Consider the following 25,811-nt stretch of genomic DNA (forward strand, 5'->3'; position numbering starts at 1 on the left):
TGAGTCAGAAATTATTCTGAAACCCGTGCTGTGTATATATATATATATATATATATATATATATATATATATATATATATATATATATACATATATATATATAATGTATGTATATATATATATGTATATGTATATATATATATATATATATATATATATATATATATATATATTATACAGTTCTTCCTCAAGCCGTGGATTAACTATTGCACGTATAACATTTGGGCTTTAATATGCTTGTCGCATTTGGTACTGACTACGTTCTTAAAAATAAACATGTAATGTAAAAACATGTAAATGAATAAATAATTACAGTAAGTGTGAGGACAATGTCTCACTAACCTTATCCATGTCTACGTTGGAGCAAGAAGGCCCTGAGAGTTCTTGGTCCCATATGATATGCATCAAATCTTAATAGTACCAAAGTATGTTGTAGCCCACTTGATTCCTTCGATGGTTCTTTCTCGTAGTTGCCATTAGTAGCACTTTTTTGGTCACTGTCTTTCGGGCTAATTTATCCTTCTCCTTAATTTAGCAGAGCGTCTCGTATGCAATTATTCCTCTTCCCTTGGTCACCCTAGTCTTTAAACTTAACTTTCCAAAAGCAATGAACTCCATCCACAGTTCTTTGCCACATGACATCAAAACCAGTTGTGCATGAGAAGAGTGCCCACTACAGGAGTTGCTAAATGTATCGCAAGATAAACCCATACACATGAGGGCTTGTGATATTGAAAAAAAGTTGGCAAAGTTTCAACTTCCATTGAGCTGAGGAATGTTGACCTATCACCAACATGACGAAGAGTCAAAACTGATGAGGACCGCGTAATCACAGCGAAACCACTTGTTGATCTAAAAGGACATTTTGAAATTTGGATATCCGTTACTTTGGGTCTGGGTAGTATGGGGATACATTACGTTAAAGGATATATATGATTATGATGTTAATTTTCTTCCTCTGTCTTCCGTTGGAGAAGAGACCGCTTGGGTTTATAATTATGTCAAAAATACATTCCAGCATTATCTCTTTCCTTTGGTGGGCGGGAATAAGCAAGTCTCCGATGTCTTGATTATTTATCTGTTTGCTTTAAAGTTCAAACCATGGCGTATCTTGCATGCTGTGCTCATCACACCGCAAACAGAAACTCAACAAGGTAAAGTTGATACATTTTTCGTTTATTGAAAAATACTTCACGTCCATGCATTCTTGTTCTACCCTCGCCCATAGTAAAATATAACTTCCTTAAGCAATGGCGTCACCTGACACCTCGCTGACATGTAAGTCACCAGTTTTTGGAGGAGTTCTGGGTAAACGCCCATTTCATTTCAGTTATATTGCGGCATAACGTGTACTCATTCGTTAATTATTAGAACGATCATGTAAGATTTCGCGTATGCGTCAGGCTAAGTTCCAGATAGTCTCGCTTTTCGAAGTGGGTTAATGGTAATGAGATGAGAGGAAATGTTCGATTTTTACCAGGCCTAGGTGAATATTTTTCATAGTGTGACATGACATAATATTCGACCAGAGAAACTGACCAGCACGTCTCTCTCTCGCTCTCTCTCATAAAGTAAGGTTCTTTGCAGCGCCCCTTCGGCCCCTACCTGCAACCCCTGTCTTATCCTCTGTCTTCCATCTTACTTTCCACCCCCTTCTAACAGTTGATTCATAGTGCAACTGCTCGGTTTCCTCCTATTACACCTTTCAAACCTTTTTACTCTCAATTTCCGTTTCAGCGCTGAAAGACTTCATATGTCCCAGCTAGGGTGGCCAGACGTCCTGCTTTAGGAAGGACAGTCCTGTTTTTGAGCATTCTGCCCTCTGTCCTGCTTCACCTTAAGAAGGACGCTAATCTGTCCTGTTTTTGGGTCTGTCTAAAAAAAATATATTAATACTAAAAATATAAATAAATATAGATACATATACTAAAAACAGTGAGAACTGATGGTCAAATAACCATTGATTTTTTTATTATTAATAATTTTTTGCATAGCGGTGCTGCATAACTTATGAAAAAAATATTAATTAACTTCAGTTCTTTATTCATACACTATTTGACACTTAAACACTCAAGTCAAGTTATACATATATATATATATATATATATAATATATATATATATATATATATATATATATATATATATATATATATATATATATATATACATTACATTTACAACATTTTATATTTCATCTCCCTCAATAATCATGTTTGATTTAGGTTAAAATTAGTGTTGGCAAAAATTGTCCTTTGGGAATTTGGAATGGCACCTAGTCCCAGCACTTGGCCATTACCCTAAATTCTATATTTTATTCTATTCGCTATAGCTAATATGAATTCATAACGACACCACTGTACCTGGGTAAATATGATACAAATGTTGTGCTTATCATTATTTTTTTATGAGGAAATGAGCTGGAAATAGTGAGGTCCACCTCAATTAAAGTGGAGACTAAAGAAAATGAGTACATGTGGCCTTTGTAATAAAAAGAAAACTAATGCCTTCAAACCAAAAAAATGAAACAAAGCATAAAAAGAGGTAATGAGCACCAACTCGCACAGAGAAATAAACTAAAAAAAAAAATAAATAAAAAAAGTTAGAGAGAAAAGTTCGCATTTCCTAATGGGCCTGTCTTTTCTCGCCCTCCGCAATCAGTCGTCCCAGTCGAGAATTTCACTTTTGTCTTACAGATGGCGCTGCTAAGCACCTCCTTGCGTCACAACCTTCGGATCTCAAGTTAACGATGTTGATACTCTGGTCCTTTCTCTTTTTTAGCACCTTGTGTACCTGCATTTTATGGGGGAGAAGGTGTGTTCTATTTTAGGGACTTAATGTCTAGGATACAGGGTCCTGCTTATTGTTAAAACTGTATCCTCATTTCTGTGAACTTGTTAATGCCGTTTTTTAACTACAAGAGAAAGTGTGGTTTGTTGGCTTTGGGCCGAAAATTCTCTTTTTTTTTTTTTAGGGTTACATCAGTGCTCTCGTTACATTATTTTTTTTAACATCTGATCACGTGGATACAAAATTGTTTTGTAATATAGGCTATATGTGCTATTGCATAGCTTTCGAGAGAGCACTATTGTTTTCATAACGAAATTGGCGAGTAAATAACAAAGAAGAATCACTATATGTATTGTCATTGTTATTGTTATTGTATATTTTACTTTTCTGTTATTATAATCAATATTATTCCTGAACATAAAAAAGCTTTACAACACAGTAGTTTATGACAAGGATGGGTCTATTCCAACCCTAGCAAAATATATCTGGATTCGACAGAAGAGTTGCAATAGTTCTAATATCTTTCATTGCATTATTGGTTACAGAAACCCCTTAAAATGCATAATTAAGATTTTCTTCGTAATTAAGCCATTTCCCGTTCGCACTCAACTCGTGCATAAGAAAGCGTAGCTAGAAATGTAAGGAAACTGAGAAGTTTAGAGGCATTTGCAGCGTCTTCTTCTTCTTATTATTATTATTATTATTATATTATTATTATTATTGTGTTCCCATATCATCAAGTCTACAGTAATGTGCTTTACTCAGTAACAGTAAACTATGTCACTGAAAGTCATTTTATTGTAGTTTTTCGTGGTAAAAAATAAATGCAGCTCTATTACTTCATTCTTGGTGAATGGTGTTTTTACGGTAGTATGTAAAAATTGCTGTTTCCGACTTGCAAAGACGTCATTTTACTAATTATTTTTATCATTGTGCTGTCGTGAGCACAGTACATTAAAGAACCTGTATAATTACTCTTCATTATCAGCACCCCAGCTTAAAAATTAACTTTGTTGACCAACTGAAGTAATTCATATCACCATGAAAAAATTTTCAACCTTTTTAAAAATTTGCAGCTCAGTAACTCACGATAAACTACGTATGACTCGAATGGCAATATATGGCCAGTCCTCCTTGCACTAGCGGATCCAGAACAATTTCATGGGCGGGCCACCAATTTTCACACACACGCGCACACATATATACACATGAAATTTTCTTAAAATTTTATTATTTCTATAACAGATTTTTTATTTTTTCCCCATTTCTGTATTTCTCATTTATGTTATTATTATCTAAATCTTCAATATTATTATTTTGTCATTATTTTTTATGACGAGGCACGTGACCAGGTGGCCCCCACCCCCGGGATTTGCGCTAGTGCATCCTCGCTGCCAAATGAACTTACATGAATGCACGTGGTATTTGAAATAAATAAGAAAAAATTAATGGCCTCAAACAAAAATAAAAAAAAAAAAAAACAATGCCTAACCTTTAAAAGGAGGTAACGAGCACAAATCGTACAAAGAAATGAACTAAAAAATATTTGTTTAAGGCTAAGTATAATCGTTTTAGCTTCCTCCATACTTCAGTTAATTATTTTGACCTTTTATTTTTGTTGTTTTTTCTGGGAACGCTTTTCAACTTTTAAATGACACCAAAAAATTTTCATATATCCCAGTATGAAAAGTAGATGCATGAACCAAAATCAGAGAGGGTCCTTTCTTAGCATACATGAAGAAAATTAATACTTTGCATATATATATATATATATATATATATATATATATATATATATATATATATATATATATATATATATATATATATATATATATATATATATATATATATATATATATATATATATATTATTATATTTTTCGTTCAGCACTTATTGGTGTTTTTATTAAATTATTATCAACTAAACAGCTCTTTCAACAACGACAAAAATTGCTTTTCTGTTTGCCTTCAAATGACTTGCTTTCTATGTTAGTCAGCATTTAAGTCAAATAAGAAAAAATCTTATCAACTGCAACTGTCATTACAGTGATTAATGGTACTGTCTATCTTTCAATTACGGAGAGAATCTGTTCTTGTTGACAGGCTTAAGTCTGCTGCAGCAATTTCTTGTTTTCCCTTTGAAAGAAGAATATTAGTCTCTCTCATTTTTAAATCTGGGTTTCAGAAGCCTTTTGTATCACTCTCATCCCTCATTCTCTTTTCATCAGTGCATTTTTTAGGTTTCTGTAAAAGAAGAGTATTGTGCCGGCTTTGTCTGCCCGTCCGCACTTTTTCCTGTCCGCCCTTAGATCTTAAAAACTATTAAGGCTAGGGGGCTGCAAATTGGTATGTTGATCATCCACCCTCCAATTATGAAACATACCAAATTGCAGCCCTCTAGACTCAGTAGTTTTTTTTTTTTTATTTAAGGTTAAAGTTAGCCATAATCATGCTTCTGGCAATGATATAGGATAGGCCACCACTAGGCAGTGGTTAAAGCTTTATGGACCGCGGCTCATACAGCATTATACCGGGACCACCGAAAGATAGATCTATTTTGAGGTTTGTCACAAGGTAAAAAATTGCAGCAAAAAAAAAATGAAATTATATTGACTATTTTAGACCTAGTGTTGGCATATAAAATGACAATGACAGATACTGGGTCTTACATCCTTTATTGCTTCCATTCTTCGAATAATAGGTACATTTTGATTACCTAGTGTCTTTGATTTGCAGGATTTTCAGTAAAACTTGAGCAGTGTGCATATACTTTACTTCATAACACTGTACAATCACTTTCAGTACTCTTGAGACAAAACAAAAACCTCCATGAAAAACACAAAAAGAGAAGTTGAGACTGCTTCATCAGGCTAACGACTCTCAAGTCTAGTTAACCTGCATAATACTATATCCTTGTTTCTGATAAATCATATGCATATAAAAACTTCATCCATCATAAAAACCTAGAATAATTCTAATAAAAATGCATCCTCACGAATAATCTTCATCACTTTTCACATTCGCTTCTGTCAAATGCTATTTTAAGAATTTTCATGACTCGGGCAAACCTCGATTTGGGCTCAGACTTCTCACTCAAATTACATTATAGTAAGCAACACATCCACCCTTTACACAGCTATGTTCACGTAAAACTTTTGCCATCTCATTCAAGATGACTTGGTTTCCAACTTCTTCATTCCCCTACTTTTGTTTCTGTGACTTGGGCCATTTAACATTCCCCAACTATAAGCCCCTTACATTTTCTTCCACAATAAACATGACTACACTTATTTCGCCAAACATTCTAAACATAATCATCATCAGATAAATTTTCACCAATAGGAACCCATTATTTTACTTTTAATCATGCTTCTTTCAAAACATTACCCAACAACTCAGTATAGCATATCTCACTTGACAAAATGCTGTGCAGTACCACTTGATCAATGTAACAAATTGGAAAGGTTGCTCATGTACTCTTAGTCTGCTGTAGTCTCAAGGTTATACTCCATGAGAGTACAGAGACACCTACATTTTTTTATGGCAAGAAGTAAGTGAATGGTAACTGAACCTTGATTTAGACCAGCGTTTCTTAACCTGGGGTGCTGAAATCAATTTCAGGGGGTGCTGGGGAAGGTCACACATGTGGTGGTAAAATATCAGTGTACTGCACTTGTCTTTACTTTATCCTAGTAGTAACTAGGTGTTAACCAATGGTAGGGGGTGCTGGACTGCTTAGGCCTGACCAAAAGGGGTGCTAAGGTCGAAAAAGGTTAAGAAACGCTGATTTAGACTGTTGAGCTTCTATTTTGTGTCATGTTGGCTAATCCTAATACTTTTTTTTAATTTACTATGGTATACTAACACTGCTTCATCCTCACTTCTTGTAAAAGACTGTAACAGAACTTAAGTTCTGACTTGGTTATCACAGATATCTAAATCATCAAAACACAAAGCAAAGGCTATAAGAAAATATAAATACAGTATATTGCAATATCCAGTTGCTAACCTTCATAAAGATTAGTTATTTTGATAATGTTTACTAATAATAATGTGCACATATCCTAAAAAATCATCCAAAAGGTTTTTGATTTGATTAGCAAACTACCACAAAATATTATGCTCGTGCTTGAGAAGACAGAGAAAACTTAATAATAAAATTAAATGGTTACAACTCCTAACATATATAAATTGACAGACCAAGAAAAAATTATACATTTTTCCCATAAATTTGGAACAAAACAAATCTTTTATACAAAGCTAAATTGTATCCAAATATTCAGTATTACAATTATGATGATTTGTGATGAATTTGATTTTGAAATATACAGCATAACCTCAGAATACACTTTTTACATCTTGGCAAAGCCGTGGTTGAAATGACCTTTCTACTCTGGCATATAATGACACACACTCAAGATCAAAAAGCACTTCCCCAATAAGGTTGTCATTGAAAACTACGAAATGAGCTTGAATAAAGCTAGGGTGCTGATAATTATCATAAGCAACTTGGCATTCCCCGTGGTACCTGAAAACAAAAAAATGTAAAAAATTTAGGCACATGGGACTTTTAAAAACTTACTACAGTAAAAATGTTTTAACTATCAGCACTATCATCCCTGATATTTTTAGGTGAGGTTTTCATTTATTGTCAGCACTTGGAAACACAAGAGTTCTCTTTATACTCATATCTCATGCATTCCACCTGAATTCCCATCTGGCCCAAGTTCTCCTTGGGGCCCATTCCCTTTGATGTTCTGGGCCTCCCAAATGGTCAGCGTTCAACTATAGTACTTCTATTACTGTTCCTTCTCTGGTTGATTGCTCTTCTTTCCAGTAAGGTTTTCCAGCCTCGGAACACTGCATCTCTATGCTACTGTGCTTCATCTTTTATAATACGAGCCTTCCAGTGCTCACCATTTTGTTTGCACACTGCTGAATCTCTTCCTGTTCTTTTAAGTGCCCAGACCATAGCACTGACTACTTTTAACTTATATTGCTGTGCAACAAGAAGTCTTTATCTAATAAACTATAGTTTCTTCACACTTATACTGTGCTGACAACATATTAGATTCTGACAGTTCCTACAAGAATTTCACTATTAAAGGTGCTTTTGGAGAAAAATCCCAACCACTTGGTGACTGTCCTGTACCCTATTTTATTGCATGTTAATTTTCATTGCCAAAAGTGCTCGACCACATAGTGCAATAAGACTTTCTGTAACTTTCTGGGTTAATTTGAAAGTTCATAAATTTGCATCATTAACTTGTTAAATTTCTCACAGCATTTATCATCTCCAAAAGTTTGTCATTTCTCTCTATAAGTTATGTTCATTCAGTTATTTACTGTTACTGTAATTTCCTGTTTGTTGAGTTTTAGTTTTCATTTTCTAAATTTAAAATTCCATTTTGTTAAATACAATACAAATTTTCATTTCATAAGAACAAACCCTTAAGGGCAGTCTTTTGAGAGTAAAGGATTTTGACTCCGGTCTGAGTCAGTTATCCAATAATAATACTGTATAATAATAGTGTACTACCGAGATACAGGTTGCATTACCTGTGCAGATTTCAAGGTAATTTTTGCTTCGGCTTTTAATTTTTACCATTCGAGTATAACTTATAAAGTTAGTTAATATGCAAATCTTTGGTATATTTTGATTGACTTTAATTTTTAATGAACTTTTTTGACTACTATGGTGATGATTTCTGTGACTGGGGTGTTTAATAACTTCTAAAGATAATCAATGTAATGTCTTAGTTTGCTGAATCATACCATTATATCTTGTGATTTTAACCAAACCCAAAAGTTAAGGCAAAAAATTATGCATGCTTTTTCTTACCGGCCCATCGCTGGATGTTGATTTAAACTACAAATGAAACATTTTTTCTGATAGTCACACGGCACTAGATGTCTTTTTTTTTTTTCGGTGGTCAGTCACCAGATGTTAAGGGAGTTTTTTCTATCTGGCCCAACCCCTGAAGTTGACTTGAGACCAGAAATGAAGCATTTATTGTATACTAGTCCAACATCAGATGTTAATATGGAGGCTGATTGGATATATACTAGTTTCCTCATGCCCTTATTTAATCCAGGACTGATGGGAACAAAAAAGGGAAAAAGAAAACAGCATGGTTTAACCACAAAAGAAAATTAGATTTACCTCTTGAAAAATTTGACAGTTAGCAGGGGGGTAGATTGCAAAAGCTTCTCAGTTGAGGAAAGATCGTCATTAGTCAGTTATTACAAATTAGTTCAACAAGTCATGAATCAGGTATTATCCAATAAAATGTGTTTTTAGCTTCTAGACTACGTACAGAGATATTTATTTCCTATGAAGGATATTTGTATTAAAATATTACATACCAGTTAACTCATTTTGGAAGAGGTAAAAGGTGACAGTTTATCAAATTTTGGGTACAGATATCTCTGGCTTATAATTTCAGCAAACTTTGCAGCAATGAAACCTTGGTACTTTTCAGGTTTTTGTATTACTTTACCTTTCTAACCAGGAAATTCAGTCATTTCTGTATGCAATCACAGTATTTGCATATGTACTTACTTCATTAGTTCTAAAATTAAATACAAAAGTTCTCTGCAGTACTGGATTTATAACAAGATGAATAAAGAAAATGAGTGTGTATGTGCATGCATATCTGTGTGCATAAGTGTGCAGCAATTTAAATACCTCATAAAATGCCTTAAAATTATAATACTTTTGCAGTTACTAATCAGCAGTTACAATAACAGTAAATTTTCAAGGGAAATAATTCTAGTTTTATACTGGGAATGAAAGGTATTCTTAAATATCAAATTGTTTACTTTTACAACACAGGAAATGTAAACAAAAGGAGAGTATATCTATTAAACTAAACAGTAAAATACTGAATAGCAACCATTTTGTGACCAACATAAAAACAGTATTTTTCCTTCCAACCAAGTTATTCCCTGAGACAATACAAACAATAAAAATAATAACATGGACACTTTCAGAATTAACACAGATTTCTTTTTGTATATAATGCTACATATATATACAATATATACATTATATCTTTGTTAATCTAGATTTAAAACAAACTAAATGATTACATTTTTTAATGGCAACACAGCTTAAAAGTTCTTATAAAATTAATATAATTCTCAAGTCCAGAAAGGGATTAATAAGATAATGCTAATACTGCACTTTCCAGTAGCAACAACCTTTGTGCTATAACCCTAATTTGTGATTAACTATATAACCTTAGTTTGAGATTAACCATGTCACTGCACAGGACTATTCTCAGTAAAATAACAGTAGCACTGGATTTTATTTTATATTTTCTGTTGGCTAAGAAGCTGTATAAACCACCGTTCAGATATAATATATAAGTGGCATAACATGCTTTGGGCCATTACATTTGCATTGATTAAATACAAATAATCACTTCATAAATACTGTACGTATTGACAATATTTCGTGTGAAAGACATATTCAAGATTATACTTTATCAGAATGGAGAAGGCGTTTCTTGTTTACTTGAACTTACCTGGGAAATTAATAATCTCCAGGGCTCAAATGCATTGACATTCTGCACTACCATCTAATGTATATGTGCTGCATTATTACTGACTATTTTACTGAGTTAAAATTGTCCCTTAATATTGTAAGCTAAGTGATACAACAACTGAATCTTCACAATGAAGTGCTATATTGAATGCATAAATTTATGTCTATGTAAACTTTTAATACAATAAATTATGTTTTAATATGGTTATCACAGATTTATAAATCACCAATAATAAAGGCAAACTTTCCTCACACTACACCATTTGTATACCACTGTATACACTTGAAACCACTGTATACATACAAAATCATTGTATACATACAAAACCATTGTATACACACTAAACCATTGTATACATACGAAACAGGTACACTTGACTCTTACTCATCATGACTAATGGCAATACATTATACAAGTTTCATATGCTTAAAAGAACCAAATATATTAATGTATAAAATAAATGAAATTCTCAAGTATTTAATTATTTCCTAACAAGCAGAATATATTTCAACAAAAGCCTTTACAGATACCACACTTGGTAACTAACCTGTTGAGCCATGTTGTATAAGATACAAAATCACTAAAATTTCAAAATATTCAAGAGCTTCATAACAACAAAACATATTTTTAATAAAACCTAAATTGCCATCAACTAGTGGTAACTGACCTGTGAAACATGTTTTGTACATGTGATAAATAGGGGTTAGGAACAGTTAGTCAGAAAAATTGATACAGAAGAGGCTACACAAAAACCGATAGGGAGGTCAAAGGCCATGGAAAAGGTACACAGATGAAGAATCCAGGCAGAAAGTGGATAAGGCAGATAACATGTCAGCCTCTCAGGAGGAAAACCTAACGTAAAATTGTTAACGATAAAGATTTTGAACTGCCAGACAAGAATGGCCAATAATCAGACACCCTGTCATCAAACAGTAGCCCTCACTGACAGCCATCCTATCTGCAGCCTCTAAATATGAGGAAACTGTAGAAGGGATCTAATTATACCGCACTGATTTGTAAAGTATGCTGTATTAAAAATGCAAAAGATTACAAATCTGAAATTGATTCTTACATAAAAGTAAACTTGCTTTAAAAAAACTGATTAAAAAATTCCTCAAAATTTTAAAAATTCACTCAAACTCATGCAGGCAACCTTACAAGCTTAGCTTAGCAAAAACACCCAGCATGTAAGCTCTAGGTATTTCAAAATTAGTTGGAAAATGTGAGCACACCATCATCACTATCTATTCATGTACTATAGGGAATCATGGTTCATTTTACAGAAAACAAACCTACAATCTGTTCAACTTACTATTAGCTTATAATTGATACACAAAGCAAATGTCATTCTAAGCTGTGAGCAACTATTTTCATAAGTGAATGATACTCTACCTAACCATCCAATCAAAATTATTGCCAAGCAAATTGATTCATGGTATAATACCATTAAAAAAAAAAAACAGGTAACTGAATGCTCACAAGACCTTACATTGTAAAGACTCCAAAAACCTCTTGTGCTGCCCTAGTTTCCCTAATACAATTTTATCATTGATAGCAATACTATTTTAACAACCCTACCAGTTCATATTTGAATTCAGTGTTCTGGTTGAACTACCTAATAATTAGAGCACTGTACTCTAATTTTCCTTTTATAACTGAGACTATATGGAGGATGAATTAAGGAAACTGCATAACTGTCAAAATAAAACCCATTAAGACCCAATTCTAACTAATATGCCCAGAAAAAAAAACTTGCCATGAGACAGTGCCTGATAATTGGTTCCTAGAGAATGCATGTTGGCACAAAAATGACAGATCTGGCAGGATCTCTGCCTCTTCAAATAAAACAAGATATTACATATATCAGTTTTGCCCTTGAAGACCTTGTCAACAAAGGGGACTAGTGAAAGAATTACAAAATGTATGATCATAAATCCTCAAGTGTTTCATGATGCCCTCTCCTGGAAAAGTATGAGTATTATTAGTGGGGAGTAATAAGCTTATCAACTCTTCCTTATAAGCTATGAAGAAATAATCTGATTGCAGGTTACATGACAAGTCAGTGCTATAATGTAAGACCAACTGTGATATCGATGGTCAATTTCCCTCTATAGCTAGAACCAGCAGCTTCATCTTTTTCCTTGATATGGTGTTAAAATTTCTAAATATGTGTCTGGTGAAGAAAAGTTTTATATACTGACTGCCCCTCAGAGCAGTCACTGCTATAGCAATGTCAAGTACCTGTGATATTTGTGAAAGTAATATTGTTGGAGCAGTTTAATTTAATATGGAATCTCACAAGACAAATGTTCAAAATCTAGTCTGCAAACAGTTATTTCTACAGTCAAAAGAGGTTAGACAGGTTATACATGTTAACTGTCAGTTATCTGCCAATACAGTATTTAAAACTAGATGGTGCAAGTATGTGTAACACCAGATATAAATGATTTAACATGGACTTCACTTCTCCCATATAACAAGAAACTGCAACTTCTTGCAAAAGTTTAATGGTTAATAGGTCAACTGTTAGCTAAAAGTGGCGACAACTAAATATTTAAATTCTGCCTGATCTACAGTGAGGGCTACTGCTAGGTGGGGCATTTTCAAATGGGGTTCATTTTGCAGTAACCTCTGAATTTTTTATGACAAGATTATATGCTAACATTTTTTTTCACCCAGAGATATCTACACATCTAAGCCATCCTTACCCGATAAAATGAAACTTACTGAACTTAATATGCAATCATTACAGGTCTGTCACCACCAACAACAGGCAGTTGAAAGGATAAATATAATAAGGCTGTCAGTTTATGAACACATTTACAAAGTTATACCCTAACCTCTGTTAAAAAGCAACACAACACAGGACTATAATTAAACAAGGGGGCATTCCAAATCAGAATACAGAGCAAAACTGAACCTAAAAAGATGTGATAAACAGTAAATGCTTCACCTGAATAAGACACCAAATGCCATGGGAAATGCTAAATGCAACCTTAGAACACGCTATTCACATTTTGATTAAAACGTGGTTGGAACGATCTTTCTACTCTTCTGAAAAGGGACACTTTTTGCAATTGGAATATCACAGCACCTATAAGGTTGTCATTAAAAACTACAAAGTTTGTTGGGATGAAGCTGGGATGCTGGTAATTATCATAAGCAATCTGACATTGTCCATGGTACCTGAAAGCAGAGAAGCATTTTAATATAGCAGTAAAATAATGCTATCATTACCTTTAATATTCACGGATAACTACCAGTAATTAAGAAGCTTTTCTTTTGTCTTACGTTAAAAATAGTATTTTACATTCCATAGGGTCTTCAGATTGCTTAATTTGATTAATTACTAGTAATGCACTTGGGCCCAGGCCACAACTGAAACAGAAGACAGTGATACTGATTTGGTAATATGAATTTCACGGGCCTGTGACTGCTAACATTTACTGAACAGTAACCTTTGAAATGTTTTAATTAAATTTTAAGGGAAACCTCATCAGTCTCATTCATTCCTACAAAATTTTTGTTTACGTGCTAAATGGTTTACACCACAAAGGAAAACCTATATCTTTACGAAAGAATTTCACCCCCCTCGACCTATTTACAGTATGAGATATCAATGCAGCATCCTATGGTGCAAAGAGAAAATAAGCCTGCTCTGCACTTTCTTGCACTAAATTCAAGAACACCACAAAGCATAAGGACAATCCGTAAAAAAAAAGCAATTCAAACTTTTCCTCCATCAATACAGTTCTTTTAGAATGAAAAGGCACAAATTTGAAGATGTAAGGGAGCTTTGTGTTTGTTCACACTGACAAATAAATTTTTGTTACAGGCTGCTCCAGAAGTAAATACCTGCGCTAACGTAAAGCCGCTGTAGTGCATGGTTCTTCTATTGTCTTCACAGATAAATTGAATCTAAGGAAATTTGCTTCATCAGTTATTCCACTAACATTCTCAAAAGTCTTGATCCTTTTCTTCTCTTCTGCAAGGTTTCTTCTCTTGTTTCTATAGATACTATGTTGATCAATGTTCTATTAAGCTCAAAGGGGAATTGCTTCTTTTAGATAGTCTCACAACTGTCAGGCTACCTCTTACTATACTGACTTTGGAATTTGGTAATCTTTGGACTGCATGGTTCAATGACTGCTTCATTTGTTCTGCTGTCAAGCTTTGGAATAATATTCCTGCTTCTGTTTTCTTCGAGTCATATAACATTTCTTCCTTTTAGAGGCAGGTCTACTGCTTCCTTCATGGTTCAGCTTTGCCCTTCTTCCTTCATTTTTTCTTTCCTTCTTATTTCTTCTGGCCAGTATCAGAAGACAGCAATAAATTGTCTATCTTTTTGTTATAATAAACAATATTTCTAACAACAGAGTTTACAACTAAATACTGAGTAGACTGGAGGGCAGCCATGGGTCCTGTTCCAAACTTTCCACAAGACTTTCATGTGATAATTTTAAAAACACTTAAAACACAGTACTGTACTGTACTGTATATTTTTTGTAGCACTATGTTGTAACAAATTCATAACAAACCTTTTGTAAAAATGCAAGGAAAAAGGGTGCTAAAACTGGTTGGTTTGGTTAAATTCATGGAAGAGTTCTGATAGGGAAGTGAAATGAAAAGCAGCCATGAAGCATAGCACATCAGATGAGAAATACCATGTAGTAGCTTAGCAAGGGTTGAGTCGATAATTGTAATCTGACCAATTACTTTGTAGTGAACTGATTTGATGCTTATCACCAGATTTTTAAAATTAAAAAAAAAATCCTGACTTGTCCTTTATCAGCCTGATTTTTTAAAGCAATTGCAAGAGATTTGTATTGATATACTGATTTATATAAAGGTCTCAGAATATTTAAAATGTAAACAATGTAGCAGGATTCATAAAGAGCATATACGAGTATTAGAGACCAAATTTTGGTGATTTTCTTATATGATTTGGACTTATTCATACAATCTCAAAATATACATTTTAGAGATAAAGGACGGTATTTTGAGAAACATAGCCTCATTACAATGACCAAAAAGTAAAAATTAAACTATAGTTGTATGTAAAAATATATGGCTGAGTTAACTACAAACACTACAAGGTGTTCAAGTATTTAGTTCTTATTTAGTCTCCTTCTGTCATTTACTGCATGTATATAAAATAATTCAGGTTGCTTTTAATGCCATTAGACCATAGATTCTCAACAGAAATTTCAACTACTCTTTAAGTTTTGGGGGTTATGAACACTATGACAGCAACTAATGTGTGTATCATCATTTAGAAAATATAAACTGCCTGTAGATATTTTATTTTCAGTATAAATTATAGGATAAATGGATTTAGGACTGGGTAACAGTTAGTTATATTATACTGTATTATTTTTTATTATGAAAATTTTGTTAATGAAAGGATAGGTGAATTTATATTTTTATGTTGTCTTTCCACCTCTCTTTGAGAGCTCATTAACTGTCAAACTGCATTTGGTTAATAGAACCACTGATAACTTGCCTTTAATAGTCAATGACTGCTATATACAATAATGTTATATACAGCATGTTGACTATAGAATGACAAGATTAATGACTAGAAAGTAATAGGAATACCATATTATAAATAAAGAAGTTGCAAAGACATGTAGGCTCTGATTACAGGACAGATTGAGTTCTCAAAGAATGAGATAACTGTAACATGTGAGGAGAAGAAATGAAGAACAGAAAAGTATGTAGAATATATGTAAAAAGCAGGCTGAAGACCTGTAAGGTGGTCAGATAAATCATGGAAAAAGAGGCATTAATAAAGACCTAAACTAGATATGAATTCAGGAGGAAAGTGCACTTAAGACAGAAAAGAGTGAAGAAAGCTCATTTCACACCTAACACTAAATTGAAAAATCTGATGTGCACATGATTATGAAGACAATGTGGTTAGCTCCATACAATTGAATGAGCAACGTTAATTTTATTTATTTTGTCACTGTTAAAAACTTATCATACTAAAAAAATAACTTAATTTACTTTTGTACTACTCTTACAGTTTGTGATATTTAATTCAAAAGATTGATTTATTAACTGGATACACAAACACCTGTAATTAATATTCCTATCAAAATACACAAACAATTGATAAAGTACACTGATATATACATTTCCTGTGACTTTTTAACATTTATGTGTTTCATAAGGTCCTCCTAACTTCTAATAATTCTTGCCCTATAGCACAGTCTAGGGCATGTACAGTATGGTCATTTTTTAGTTCACAACAGTTTGATTCTCAATAATATCAGAGAATCACAGTTGTTAAAATAATGAATAAATAACTTTGTAAGAGAATAGGTCTTGTTTTTATAATTCAAAATATGAACACATGCATATGGAACAACTCTAAAATGCCATTAACTTGCAAAGGATGCCTTCCAAGAACAGAAGACCCAGATGTGACAAAACACAAGGAAACAAAACAACAAATAAATGAAGATAAGTTAAAAATCACACGTGTTACATACACTGACAGTAATACAGTACAAGCAAAAACTAAGTTAATGGTGCATGCCAGTCAACAGCAGTACTGTATTACAGCTTTTCTTAAACTTCAGAGCATCAGCATCAATAATCCTGTCAGGAAGACCATTCAATTTTGCAGCAACTCAGCAGAATGTGAATGCTGATGCTTTGCAAAGTCAGGCCTGCAGTAGATGAAACCAGAGGGAGAGCCTGAAATTAAGCAATGTGAAGATCTTATATAAACTTACCTTGCAAAACAGTGGTCCAGTACATGAACAGCAGATGATTCCTGGGCACCATAGACTTGATCTGGAATTTTGAATCTCTGCTTTGGGAGTTCATGGACAGGACCTGTTCTTTTCACTTTTGGCATATTCTGCAATGACTCCATGGATTTTTGTTCTTCCAGTGTTGGATTTACTGGATAATCTAAAAAGCACTTCAGGGATATCTTCCCTGCTGAAACATTGCGATCCCCAGTTACCTGCAGATAAAAGCAGGTTTTCGATGTAAGTAGTGTCAATAATTTTCCTCAGTGAAGCTGCAATCATCAAACAAAGTGAGAAAGAAATGTACAGGGGAGCTGTAGTTTAGCCAACAGCATAAACAAATATGTAAAAAGGCAAGTGTGTACAAGAAATTGTAGTTATCTTTCTATACTTGCCTTACAGTAAGGGAATTTTGTTATTTCCCCTCTGAAAACTAAATTTGCACCATATAAACAAAATTTTTAGTATGTATACCGTATATTGTTCTTAGTTACCATAAAATTTATACAGAAACAAGTAACCACACTACCTCATTACACGCATTATTAAAGTTCAGTTCACAATAGGCTGTAACATCTTTAATACATAACAACAAACAAAGCCAGGAAGTGCAAATACCTTGTATCCATGCAATTCATTTTCACTGATATACTTGAAAAGGATGAGCTCAACTCCATGTGCTGAATAGTCACCCTTGAAAAGCCCAGGAGTGATAATCTGACTTGGAAGGGTTCCATCACTTTTTCTTAAAGTGGCCGGCACGTCATCTGCACATGGTAATATCAGGGGCACTGAGATCATGGGCTTATCATTTTCCCTGACAGAAAGACCAACATCATAGTATTTAACATAACACTTCACACTATTACTTATATACACATGACCTCCATAAAAACTTTTCTCCTGCTTAGCTTACCGTTCAAAAGTACTGTGGTTTTATGCAATATGAAATACAACAAATTTCATTACAGTCTAAAATTAAAATGGAATATCTATCTACAAATTGCTACAAGTTGTACCAAAAGGAATGGAATTGCAATTCTTTACAGAGAAACTATGAGTATTAAGACAGGTAAGATATGAATCAATACAGGAATACCAAGATACTTGTCAGAGCACATTCAAGTTTATATGTAAATAAAAGTTCAATTCTAACAAACATGATAAGTCAAATGATGCACTTCGGAAAGTACAGTACCCTCAATGAGGAAGGCACAAAAATGGATATCTAAATATGAGTATTTCATAAATTCATTAATTCAGGCTTAACATATACTTTAATCATCTGCTAAGAAACAACTTTCATTACAGTATCTAAATAATAGGTTTTGAATGAGGAAAAACCTAGTTTTGGGAGATGCTGTTCATCCTAAAAGGAGTTACTCTTTTGGTCCCCCAGGGCTCCATAAGAAAGACCAAGCTGATCTTGGCCAGAATTATGCCTTGGATTTGACACAGTGATAGAGTATAAAGGGACTCAGGGTAAGGGGGGATCCTTCCCTTGCCTACAGTATTTACCATGGTCTACCAGGGTACATTAAAATGATATACTTACAACTGTTCCTTGAGGTATCTCAGCTTCATAAAGCCTCTTAGTCTCTGGAAGGAGAACTCCTCGCCATCTCCATCTCTAATGTTTGCTTCTTGCTCAAGCCTGCACAAAAAAGCTTTCAAGTGACGTAAAGAGTTCTTGCATCGAGACTCTAACTTGCCAGTTGCCTGAAAAATGGATTATAAATGCAACACACTAACTTTATTTAATGTTACTTTCAACTCATGGAAGACTGAAGCAGCAGTGTAACATGTGAATCTATACTCTAATAAAAACTCATAAAATTGCAAGGAAAACCAGTACATTAGCAAAGGGTTCAAACAGCAGACTATCCCAATCAAATTAAAGAGAAATAACAGACTAAGATAGGCACTCCCTTGATTGGTCCCTTTAAGGATAGCTATGTTTTCCCAAGTTCTTTTAACTCTGATTCAATCAAAATAATAATCTTCACAAAGTACAAGGATGTTTTCAGACTAAAGAAAAAATCTTAACCATATAGCTGAAAAATGTTTTACACAAACTCCCAAGCATGGGATGGAGAAGTCATACATATGTATGAATCAGTCCAGCTAAGTTTTGAAACTGTTCACCCTTCACTTTTACTTATATTTGAATTTTGAATTTTTCTCAGAATCTAGGCCAATGTTGACATCGCGCTTATATTTCCAAGATCAAAGCTCACCTTATATAATCCATTTACAATTGCTTTAAAGGTAGAAAAAGGAGTATTCTATAATAAATGTACAGGCTGAATAAAGAAAAATACAGTGTACAGTAGTTCCTACCTGATCAAAGCTGATTGTGAGAGAATGTGGGTCAATATCTGGGAGGCAAATGAGCTCTGGTGGGTAAGTATCTCCTTTAATGGTGAAAAGGACTTCCTCTCTCAAATCATCAAATATCTTTCCTTCCTCAACTGTTCCCTCCATGCTTATTCCTTTGATGTTGCCAGCATCATACTAAAATGAAAAAGGACAAAGACCTTGTCATTTACAGTAAGATATATAATGTCATAATGATTATTAGTCAAAAGAATATTTTTAAATAATGACTGTTTCAGTACTAAAGTAAGCTGATAACTTTGACATTTAGTTACATTATCACATGTAAAATATCTAAATTGGAAGTGTAGTTTAACATTATTTATAATCAGGAACTCTATTTCTAATTACAACAAAATTCACTAACTGCAGTATTAAGTTGAATACAGGCAGTCCCCGGTTAGAGCGGGCTCGGTTAACAGCGATCCGGTTTTATGGGGCTTGTCTAGCGACAAAAATCGGCAATTCTCGGCGCCGAAAATTGCCGATTTCCACTTATCAGCGCTGATAACTGGGTATTGGCGCTGATACATACCTGCAGAGGCGCGATAACCGAAAATCAGCGCTTTTAGCGCCGATAATCCCGAAAATCGCCGAAAAAGCTTCCGAAATCGCCGATTTTTAGGTTGCGGTGATTCCGGTTATCATCACACCAAACGGAACCTCGCTTGATAACCGGGACTGCCTGTAACCTCGGTGTTGCTGATGATTATGATTAATTTAGTTAGGTCACAGGAAACTTCAAAATCTGTCCAGTCAATACACACATATCATAAAGTATGGATTCTAACCTTTATTTCAAGCAGGCTTCCATAATGGTCCCACTCAATCTGGTACACGCCCAATATTGATTTGTACTTGTGAAGCACTGACAAGGAAATTATTTCAATTGATAGATAAAAAATTCTTAAAATTAAACACAAATTACAATACTGCTAACTCTGCAAAATAAGGTGGCAATTGTGCAAAGAGTTAAAAGAAGTATTACAGCACTAATAAAAAGAATTACCATAGCATAGGCAAAAATTCCACATTTACACTACAACAACACTTTATAAGCATAATTAACCTCCAACAAACAAGGTTTATCTTGATTTCAGTATCTGTTGATTTATTTTAACTAAGAATAAATATGAACAGAGCAGTTTTTCCATTCACATATTTTGCATTTTCCAGTTAAGGCAAAATTTATGATTGCTTACAGTTTGCATAAAGCATTCGGTAGGATTTTACACTGCCAAGGTCAACCACATCCTGACGAAGCTCTGTAAGTAAAAACACATATCTGTATTGAGGGGGGAAATGGGTAATCAAGGGACTAGGCAAAATATCCAATAACACGGGAACGAAAATCAGTACAGGAAGCAGTAACAGATATTTCAAACATCCTTATCACTGACGAACATGTGGTACCACTCAGATCTGCACCTTCATAAACTAACATTCCAACCACTGCTCAGTTCTGATACAGATACTTCCATTCCTCTTAAAATAAAATAACACTGACAGCTGGCTCCTGATAAAATTTCATGTAACATAAGTGTTACAATATTTACTGTATTTTGACTATAAGGCCTATGTGGGTACAGTATATAAATCCAACAATCATGGTTTGGAAAATTTTCAATGTTTTCTTTATACCTCATCATAATAGATACCTGATACCCTGAAGTCATCAATTTGTTTCTGGATTAGTCCTTGCATACACTCCAAGTTCTTATAACAACACGAACAATTAATTCCTTTAAATTGCTGAAGGCTGCAAATCGATAAAAGGCACAACAGAGGTGATGAAAACAGCACAAAAGAGGTGATGAAAACAAATTTATCAAATTAAATTCCAATAGCCACCATATCCACTGGTTTGAGATATGCACAATACAGTAAACCCCCAGTATTCACAGGGGATGCGTACCACACTCCCCCTGCAAATAACTAAAATCCGCGAATACTCAAAACCCCTCTAAAAACACTTAGAACTGCCTATTTTGATAGTTCAAGCACAAAAAAAATCTCTAAAAATGCTTATACCTGAATATTTTATTAGTTTTATCACAAAAAGTGCACTTAGTCATGAAAATTATATGAAAATACAGTAATTAGTGAATATGTCTCGGTGAAAAATACCGCAAATGGGTGAATTTTCCGCAAATAATGTGTATATGTGTTCCACAGAGAAATCTGCGAATAAGTGAGTCAGTGAATTGTGAGACCGTGAATACGGGGGGTTTACTGTAGTATTTTGGAGAAGTTTGATATCTTGCATTTATCATACTTTTTTCAAATAAGTACTGGTCCCAAACCTAGTTAAACAGGGATGACTGGTGTCAAGAAGGTCATCCATCCTGTAAAATATCTGCCCAGATCAACTATGAAATGAGTCACTGAAGACAGAAACAGCTGGAGAAGGCTCATTAAAAACAGTGACCACAACTGAGAAGACCATATATTTTTTAAATTGCCTTTATGAATATACTGAACAGTACCTTCTGATCTTTTGATACTTAGCAGCGACCAATGAATTCAGACTCATGGACATCCACAAACATCCCGAGTTTCTGTTAAAGGATAAGATGATAACCTGAAAGAGTTCTAAAGCATGGCTTGGATGTGTTCTTGCTGCTCATTTGCAACTCTTAATCATTCCTTCTTGCAAATGCAAGATATCTTATTATTATGTGAGGCAACAATTGGCTTTATTTCACTGGTAATTCCAAGGTAAAACCTTTCAACAGTGATAAATACAAACAGTATATCACAACAATCATTTATTTACTGTATTATCCAATCTCACTCAAAAACCTTTAGTAAAAAAATCTTGGGCATGATTGAAAAACTACAATATGACTTGTATTTACCTGGGTTAGAAGAAATTACCCTAATTCTTAGGACTGCATTCTCTGGTTAGGAATGATATTACAGTCTTCTTTACTGATCTTTTCCACATTTTCCTTCTTTTTTGGTAGTAAAAGCATTGGTTCCAATTTTTCTTCTCTAACCATAGTAACATGGTTTGAATGGAAGACTTGCTAAAAAATAAATAAAGGGTTTCAGAACAACTTGTAAACATCTCTTTGTAATTTTTGCAGGTACTTCTAAATAACAGACAAACAAAAAGAAGACATGATTGGAAACAATTGTAATATGGAGGTAAAAACCCTTGATATCCTTCTACAGCAATCAGAATATTTTTAGAACTTGAGACTGGAAGTGACCAACAAAGAAAACTCCTCAAAGATAACACTTTAAAAATTTAATGTAAACTTGGTTAGCAAAGAGAAGTTAAAACCTTAGCTTACCTCTTTGGCAAATATGCTTCCATAAAGAATCTATCGAGGTAACAGAATACAAAGTGGTGCACGTCAAGCTGACCGCAGCCAGGTCCTCTCCTTTGCATCTCTTCAGTATTTCTAGTATTACACATTCTGGAAGATTATCCAGAGTGAACAAGGACATAGTACTCCCAATCCTAATCCAGAGCAATGCAAGGCAGTGTTGGTTCTTCCACTATAACTGACCTGCAATAAAGGAAGTTACAAGTACTGTACTAAAGTTGAGAAAGAATACACTCAATTTTGTAGTAGCTAAACCACAAACTTAAAACAATGGAAAAATAAAACAAAATTAAGATATCAGCTGAATGGTAAAAGGGTGGGGTTAATAACAGACAGCCCATACATTACAATCTACAAAGGAATGCAAATCTGAAGGTGAAGGATTTATATAAACTTAACATACTAAAATTCTGATTGTGAAAACAATCTCTAGTCTAATAATACAATTCTATGGTCACAATATATGCACAATTAAAGTACATTTTAAAAATTTTTCTGAATTAATTATATACATACGGTTAAAAACTGCAGTTTCATTGGAACATGGCTGTAAGCCTGGCTAAAGGCTACTCTGCCTTTGTCTAAATTTTTTTATGACTTGACTCTTGCTTAAGCTTTCCATTTTTCATTATCAAAATAAATATTTTCTCATATAATACCGGACAATAGGCTACTGTACGCTAATGTGACTTGTAGGTTTTCTTCTGTTAAACAGTAAGACGGAAGAGAGGAAGTGGGGTTGGAGGTAGAAGTAAAAGGCTAAAAAGTGGGTACAGCTAAGGGCTGTAGGGATGCAAACAACCTTTAGTGATGCCTACAATGCACCACATATGGTTCACTGATGGCACTACTCCTTGTGTGGGTGCTATAGGGTAGGGAAAATACAAATGAGTAGTTTATAAAAACATTAACCCTTAGTGGATGGATTGAGCTTCAGTGTGAAGTAAAACAGGTTTGGGGAGGTGGACGGACTGAGCTTCAGTGTGAAGCAGAATTACACCACTGTTATGGTAAGAATGATTTGCTGAAAGGTGCCAATACTTTATATGCCAATAAATTCACTAATGGCAACTTATACAGATGAGAGGTTAGGCCAGTATCAGTAATGCTTGTGACTTCAAGGGGAAAGGTACTGCATCTCTCTCTCACATGAGTCTTTTGTAAATTTGCTTGTAAATATATGAAGGGGTTGCTGTTGTTTTTTGTTTTGTCTTTGATAGTATGTCAGTTTAATAAAAATGTAATTTTACAAAAGAAAATTAAAAGAAATATTAGAAAAAGCATGTAAAAGTAAAAAAAAAAAAAAAAGTTGATCTTCCTTCTCAAAATTTATGAATATTTTACAACAAATGTGCAAAAAATTTGTTATTGCTTTTATTTTTTATCTGTTTTGATATTATTGTGAGAGTAGTAATAAGTTTTTGCAAAATCCAAAAAACTTATTTATTAGAAAAAAAATATATAAGTTGGTAAAATTTATGATTGTCTTGTAAATGAGGCCCCACAAGGGGTTGTAAATGAATCATTTTCAACTAAATGGAAGGTGGAAAATTTTAGAATTTTTATTTATACAGTGTGATTATACGTGTCATTCTCTTTCCATTGTGATTTTTTTTTATTTGCCAGCCTCAAAGTTTCCTGGTCTGGGGTGCTGCACATTGATAAATTATGTCCCTTAAGGGTTAATGATAAAAGGTAATTCTAAGTATTGGCCTCCACGCCTGTTTACCTTGAAACTGGTTTTCTTGACACTTTTTAGGCTTCTGATACTGGCGGTGCATTTTTTGTTGTCGCCAAATGGAATGTCCCTTGGCAGTGTTTAGTACTGGCCGGGGGCCAGTACCCATATGTTAAAAAGTTATTGCACTTGCTGGACAGGATATGAACCGTTCCAAACAGACATACCCGTGCTCTGTCTTGTGAAGATCACGTATGGAAACCCCTTGTTGGATGGACTTCAGTGGTTAATTAAAAGTTTACATTGGTGTGATAAAAATTGACGGAAAATCCATAATTAGCAACCAAAAAACTGTAGAAAAAGTCAAGTTAGCCGCCACGGAGCTACTACTTAGATCTAACGATAAAAAATTAATAAAACACAAAGTATGTACGATACATGCTAAAACAGCCAACTACTAGCAGGTCTCATTCACACCAATCGAAGACTGAGACATTCATGTTTTGCCTATGTCTTTTCTGTTAACGGCATTAATTTTTTTCAATCATCCCCGTGGAGCTGGTACAAAACAGACACCCATTTTGCACATAGGCTAAACCAGTAGTTGCTGAGCTAGAGGGCCACGGTCGTATTTTGCAACTTTACCTAAAACAAGATAAAAAATCTAAATGTTTTATTGATTGATTGATTATGAAATTTAGGTCTTGAAGACCAAGCGCCGGAACCCATCAGGATTATTCAGCGCCATAAATAATAGGCCCTGGCCTATATTATACAATTTGTTTTACAACATAGCCTAGACGTGTTCCTTCTCCACAATTATTCCACCTTCTTTAAGTCCTAGCTCTCATGTGGTCACATTTTACCAGGGAGTTTTTTCAAATTAACTTCAAGCCTGACTAGACCTCTTACTACAGCTTAGGCTTGATTGGGCTTGGCTGTAGGCCAATTAAGCCTAAATGAAAATAATCATTATATGAATTGGGAGGTGTGCCAAGCAAAAATTTTCCGTAAGCAGTAATAACCACACATTTAATTAAAATGCAACAGTTCTAATCATCTTACCGACAGCGATGTGGATTTTACGTAAATAACATTACTTAATGTGACGTAATTTGTAACACTTGTATTTACATTTGTCACGGAATGTAGACTACAGTAGGAGGAATTGAACCCTTTGCAACAGCTCCTGAATCCTGACTCTAATTTGCGTGAGCTTGTACTCGCTAGTGTTTCAATTTTGCTTCCTTACATGTACATCGAAGTTTTTCTTATTTATTTTAATCCTTCAATTTCATCTTTCTTCATTCATTAAA

At 34.0% G+C, this 25,811-nt stretch overlaps 3 protein-coding genes across 6 annotated transcripts in view; 1 reads left to right on the forward strand and 2 right to left on the reverse strand.

Moving 5' to 3' along the window:
• Positions 1–813, reverse strand: part of LOC136828055 (titin-like) — an 85,637-nt gene extending 84,824 nt beyond the window's left edge. Inside the window, exon 1 of the mRNA XM_067085751.1 lies at positions 343–813. The gene's annotated coding sequence lies outside the window, so the exon portion shown is untranslated. The remainder of the gene's footprint in view (positions 1–342) is intronic.
• Positions 814–1,011: 198 nt separating this feature from the next.
• Positions 1,012–25,811, forward strand: part of mRpS31 (mitochondrial ribosomal protein S31) — a 35,282-nt gene continuing 10,482 nt past the window's right edge. The window contains exon 1 of the mRNA XM_067085753.1: positions 1,012–1,154. The gene's annotated coding sequence lies outside the window, so the exon portion shown is untranslated. The remainder of the gene's footprint in view (positions 1,155–25,811) is intronic.
• Positions 5,550–25,698, reverse strand: LOC136828053 (F-box only protein 31-like). 4 transcript variants are annotated; one of them, XR_010849891.1, is made up of 10 exons: positions 25,561–25,696; positions 22,782–23,000; positions 20,685–20,747; positions 20,274–20,350; positions 19,447–19,620; positions 18,662–18,825; positions 17,725–17,923; positions 17,086–17,321; positions 6,078–7,320; positions 5,550–6,035 (listed from the first exon to the last, which is right to left on the reverse strand). XR_010849891.1 is itself a non-coding variant. In XM_067085748.1 (9 exons), exons 2-9 carry the CDS (start codon positions 22,936–22,938, stop codon positions 7,131–7,133), a joined length of 1,260 nt encoding a protein of 419 aa, XP_066941849.1. In that variant the 5' UTR covers positions 22,939–23,000; positions 25,561–25,698; the 3' UTR covers positions 5,550–7,130. The 4 variants fall into 4 exon arrangements, 3 of the variants coding, with proteins under 3 accessions (XP_066941849.1, XP_066941851.1, XP_066941850.1); XM_067085748.1 differs by having other exon boundaries at positions 5,550–7,320; positions 25,561–25,698; XM_067085749.1 differs by lacking the exons at positions 5,550–6,035; positions 6,078–7,320 and adding an exon at positions 8,928–13,528.

The sequence above is a fragment of the Macrobrachium rosenbergii genome, chromosome 42 (genome assembly GCF_040412425.1).
Source record: "Macrobrachium rosenbergii isolate ZJJX-2024 chromosome 42, ASM4041242v1, whole genome shotgun sequence".
Classification (NCBI taxonomy): domain Eukaryota; kingdom Metazoa; phylum Arthropoda; class Malacostraca; order Decapoda; family Palaemonidae; genus Macrobrachium; species Macrobrachium rosenbergii.

What these genes read in the sequence shown, in the direction of transcription:
- LOC136828053 (XM_067085748.1), bottom strand. Translation starts at nt 22,938, where the DNA reads ATGTCCTTGTTCACTCTGGATAATCTTCCAGAATGTGTAATACTAGAA. An exon ending in TCACAATCAGCTTTGATCAG is followed by an intron (nt 18,826 to 19,446) that starts GTAGGAACTACT and finishes TCCATTTTTCAG; the next exon opens with GCAACTGGCAAGTTAGAGTC. An exon ending in CTGGACCACTGTTTTGCAAG is followed by an intron (nt 7,321 to 17,085) that starts GTAAGTTTATAT and finishes TTTTGTTTTCAG; the next exon opens with GTACCACGGGGAATGCCAAG.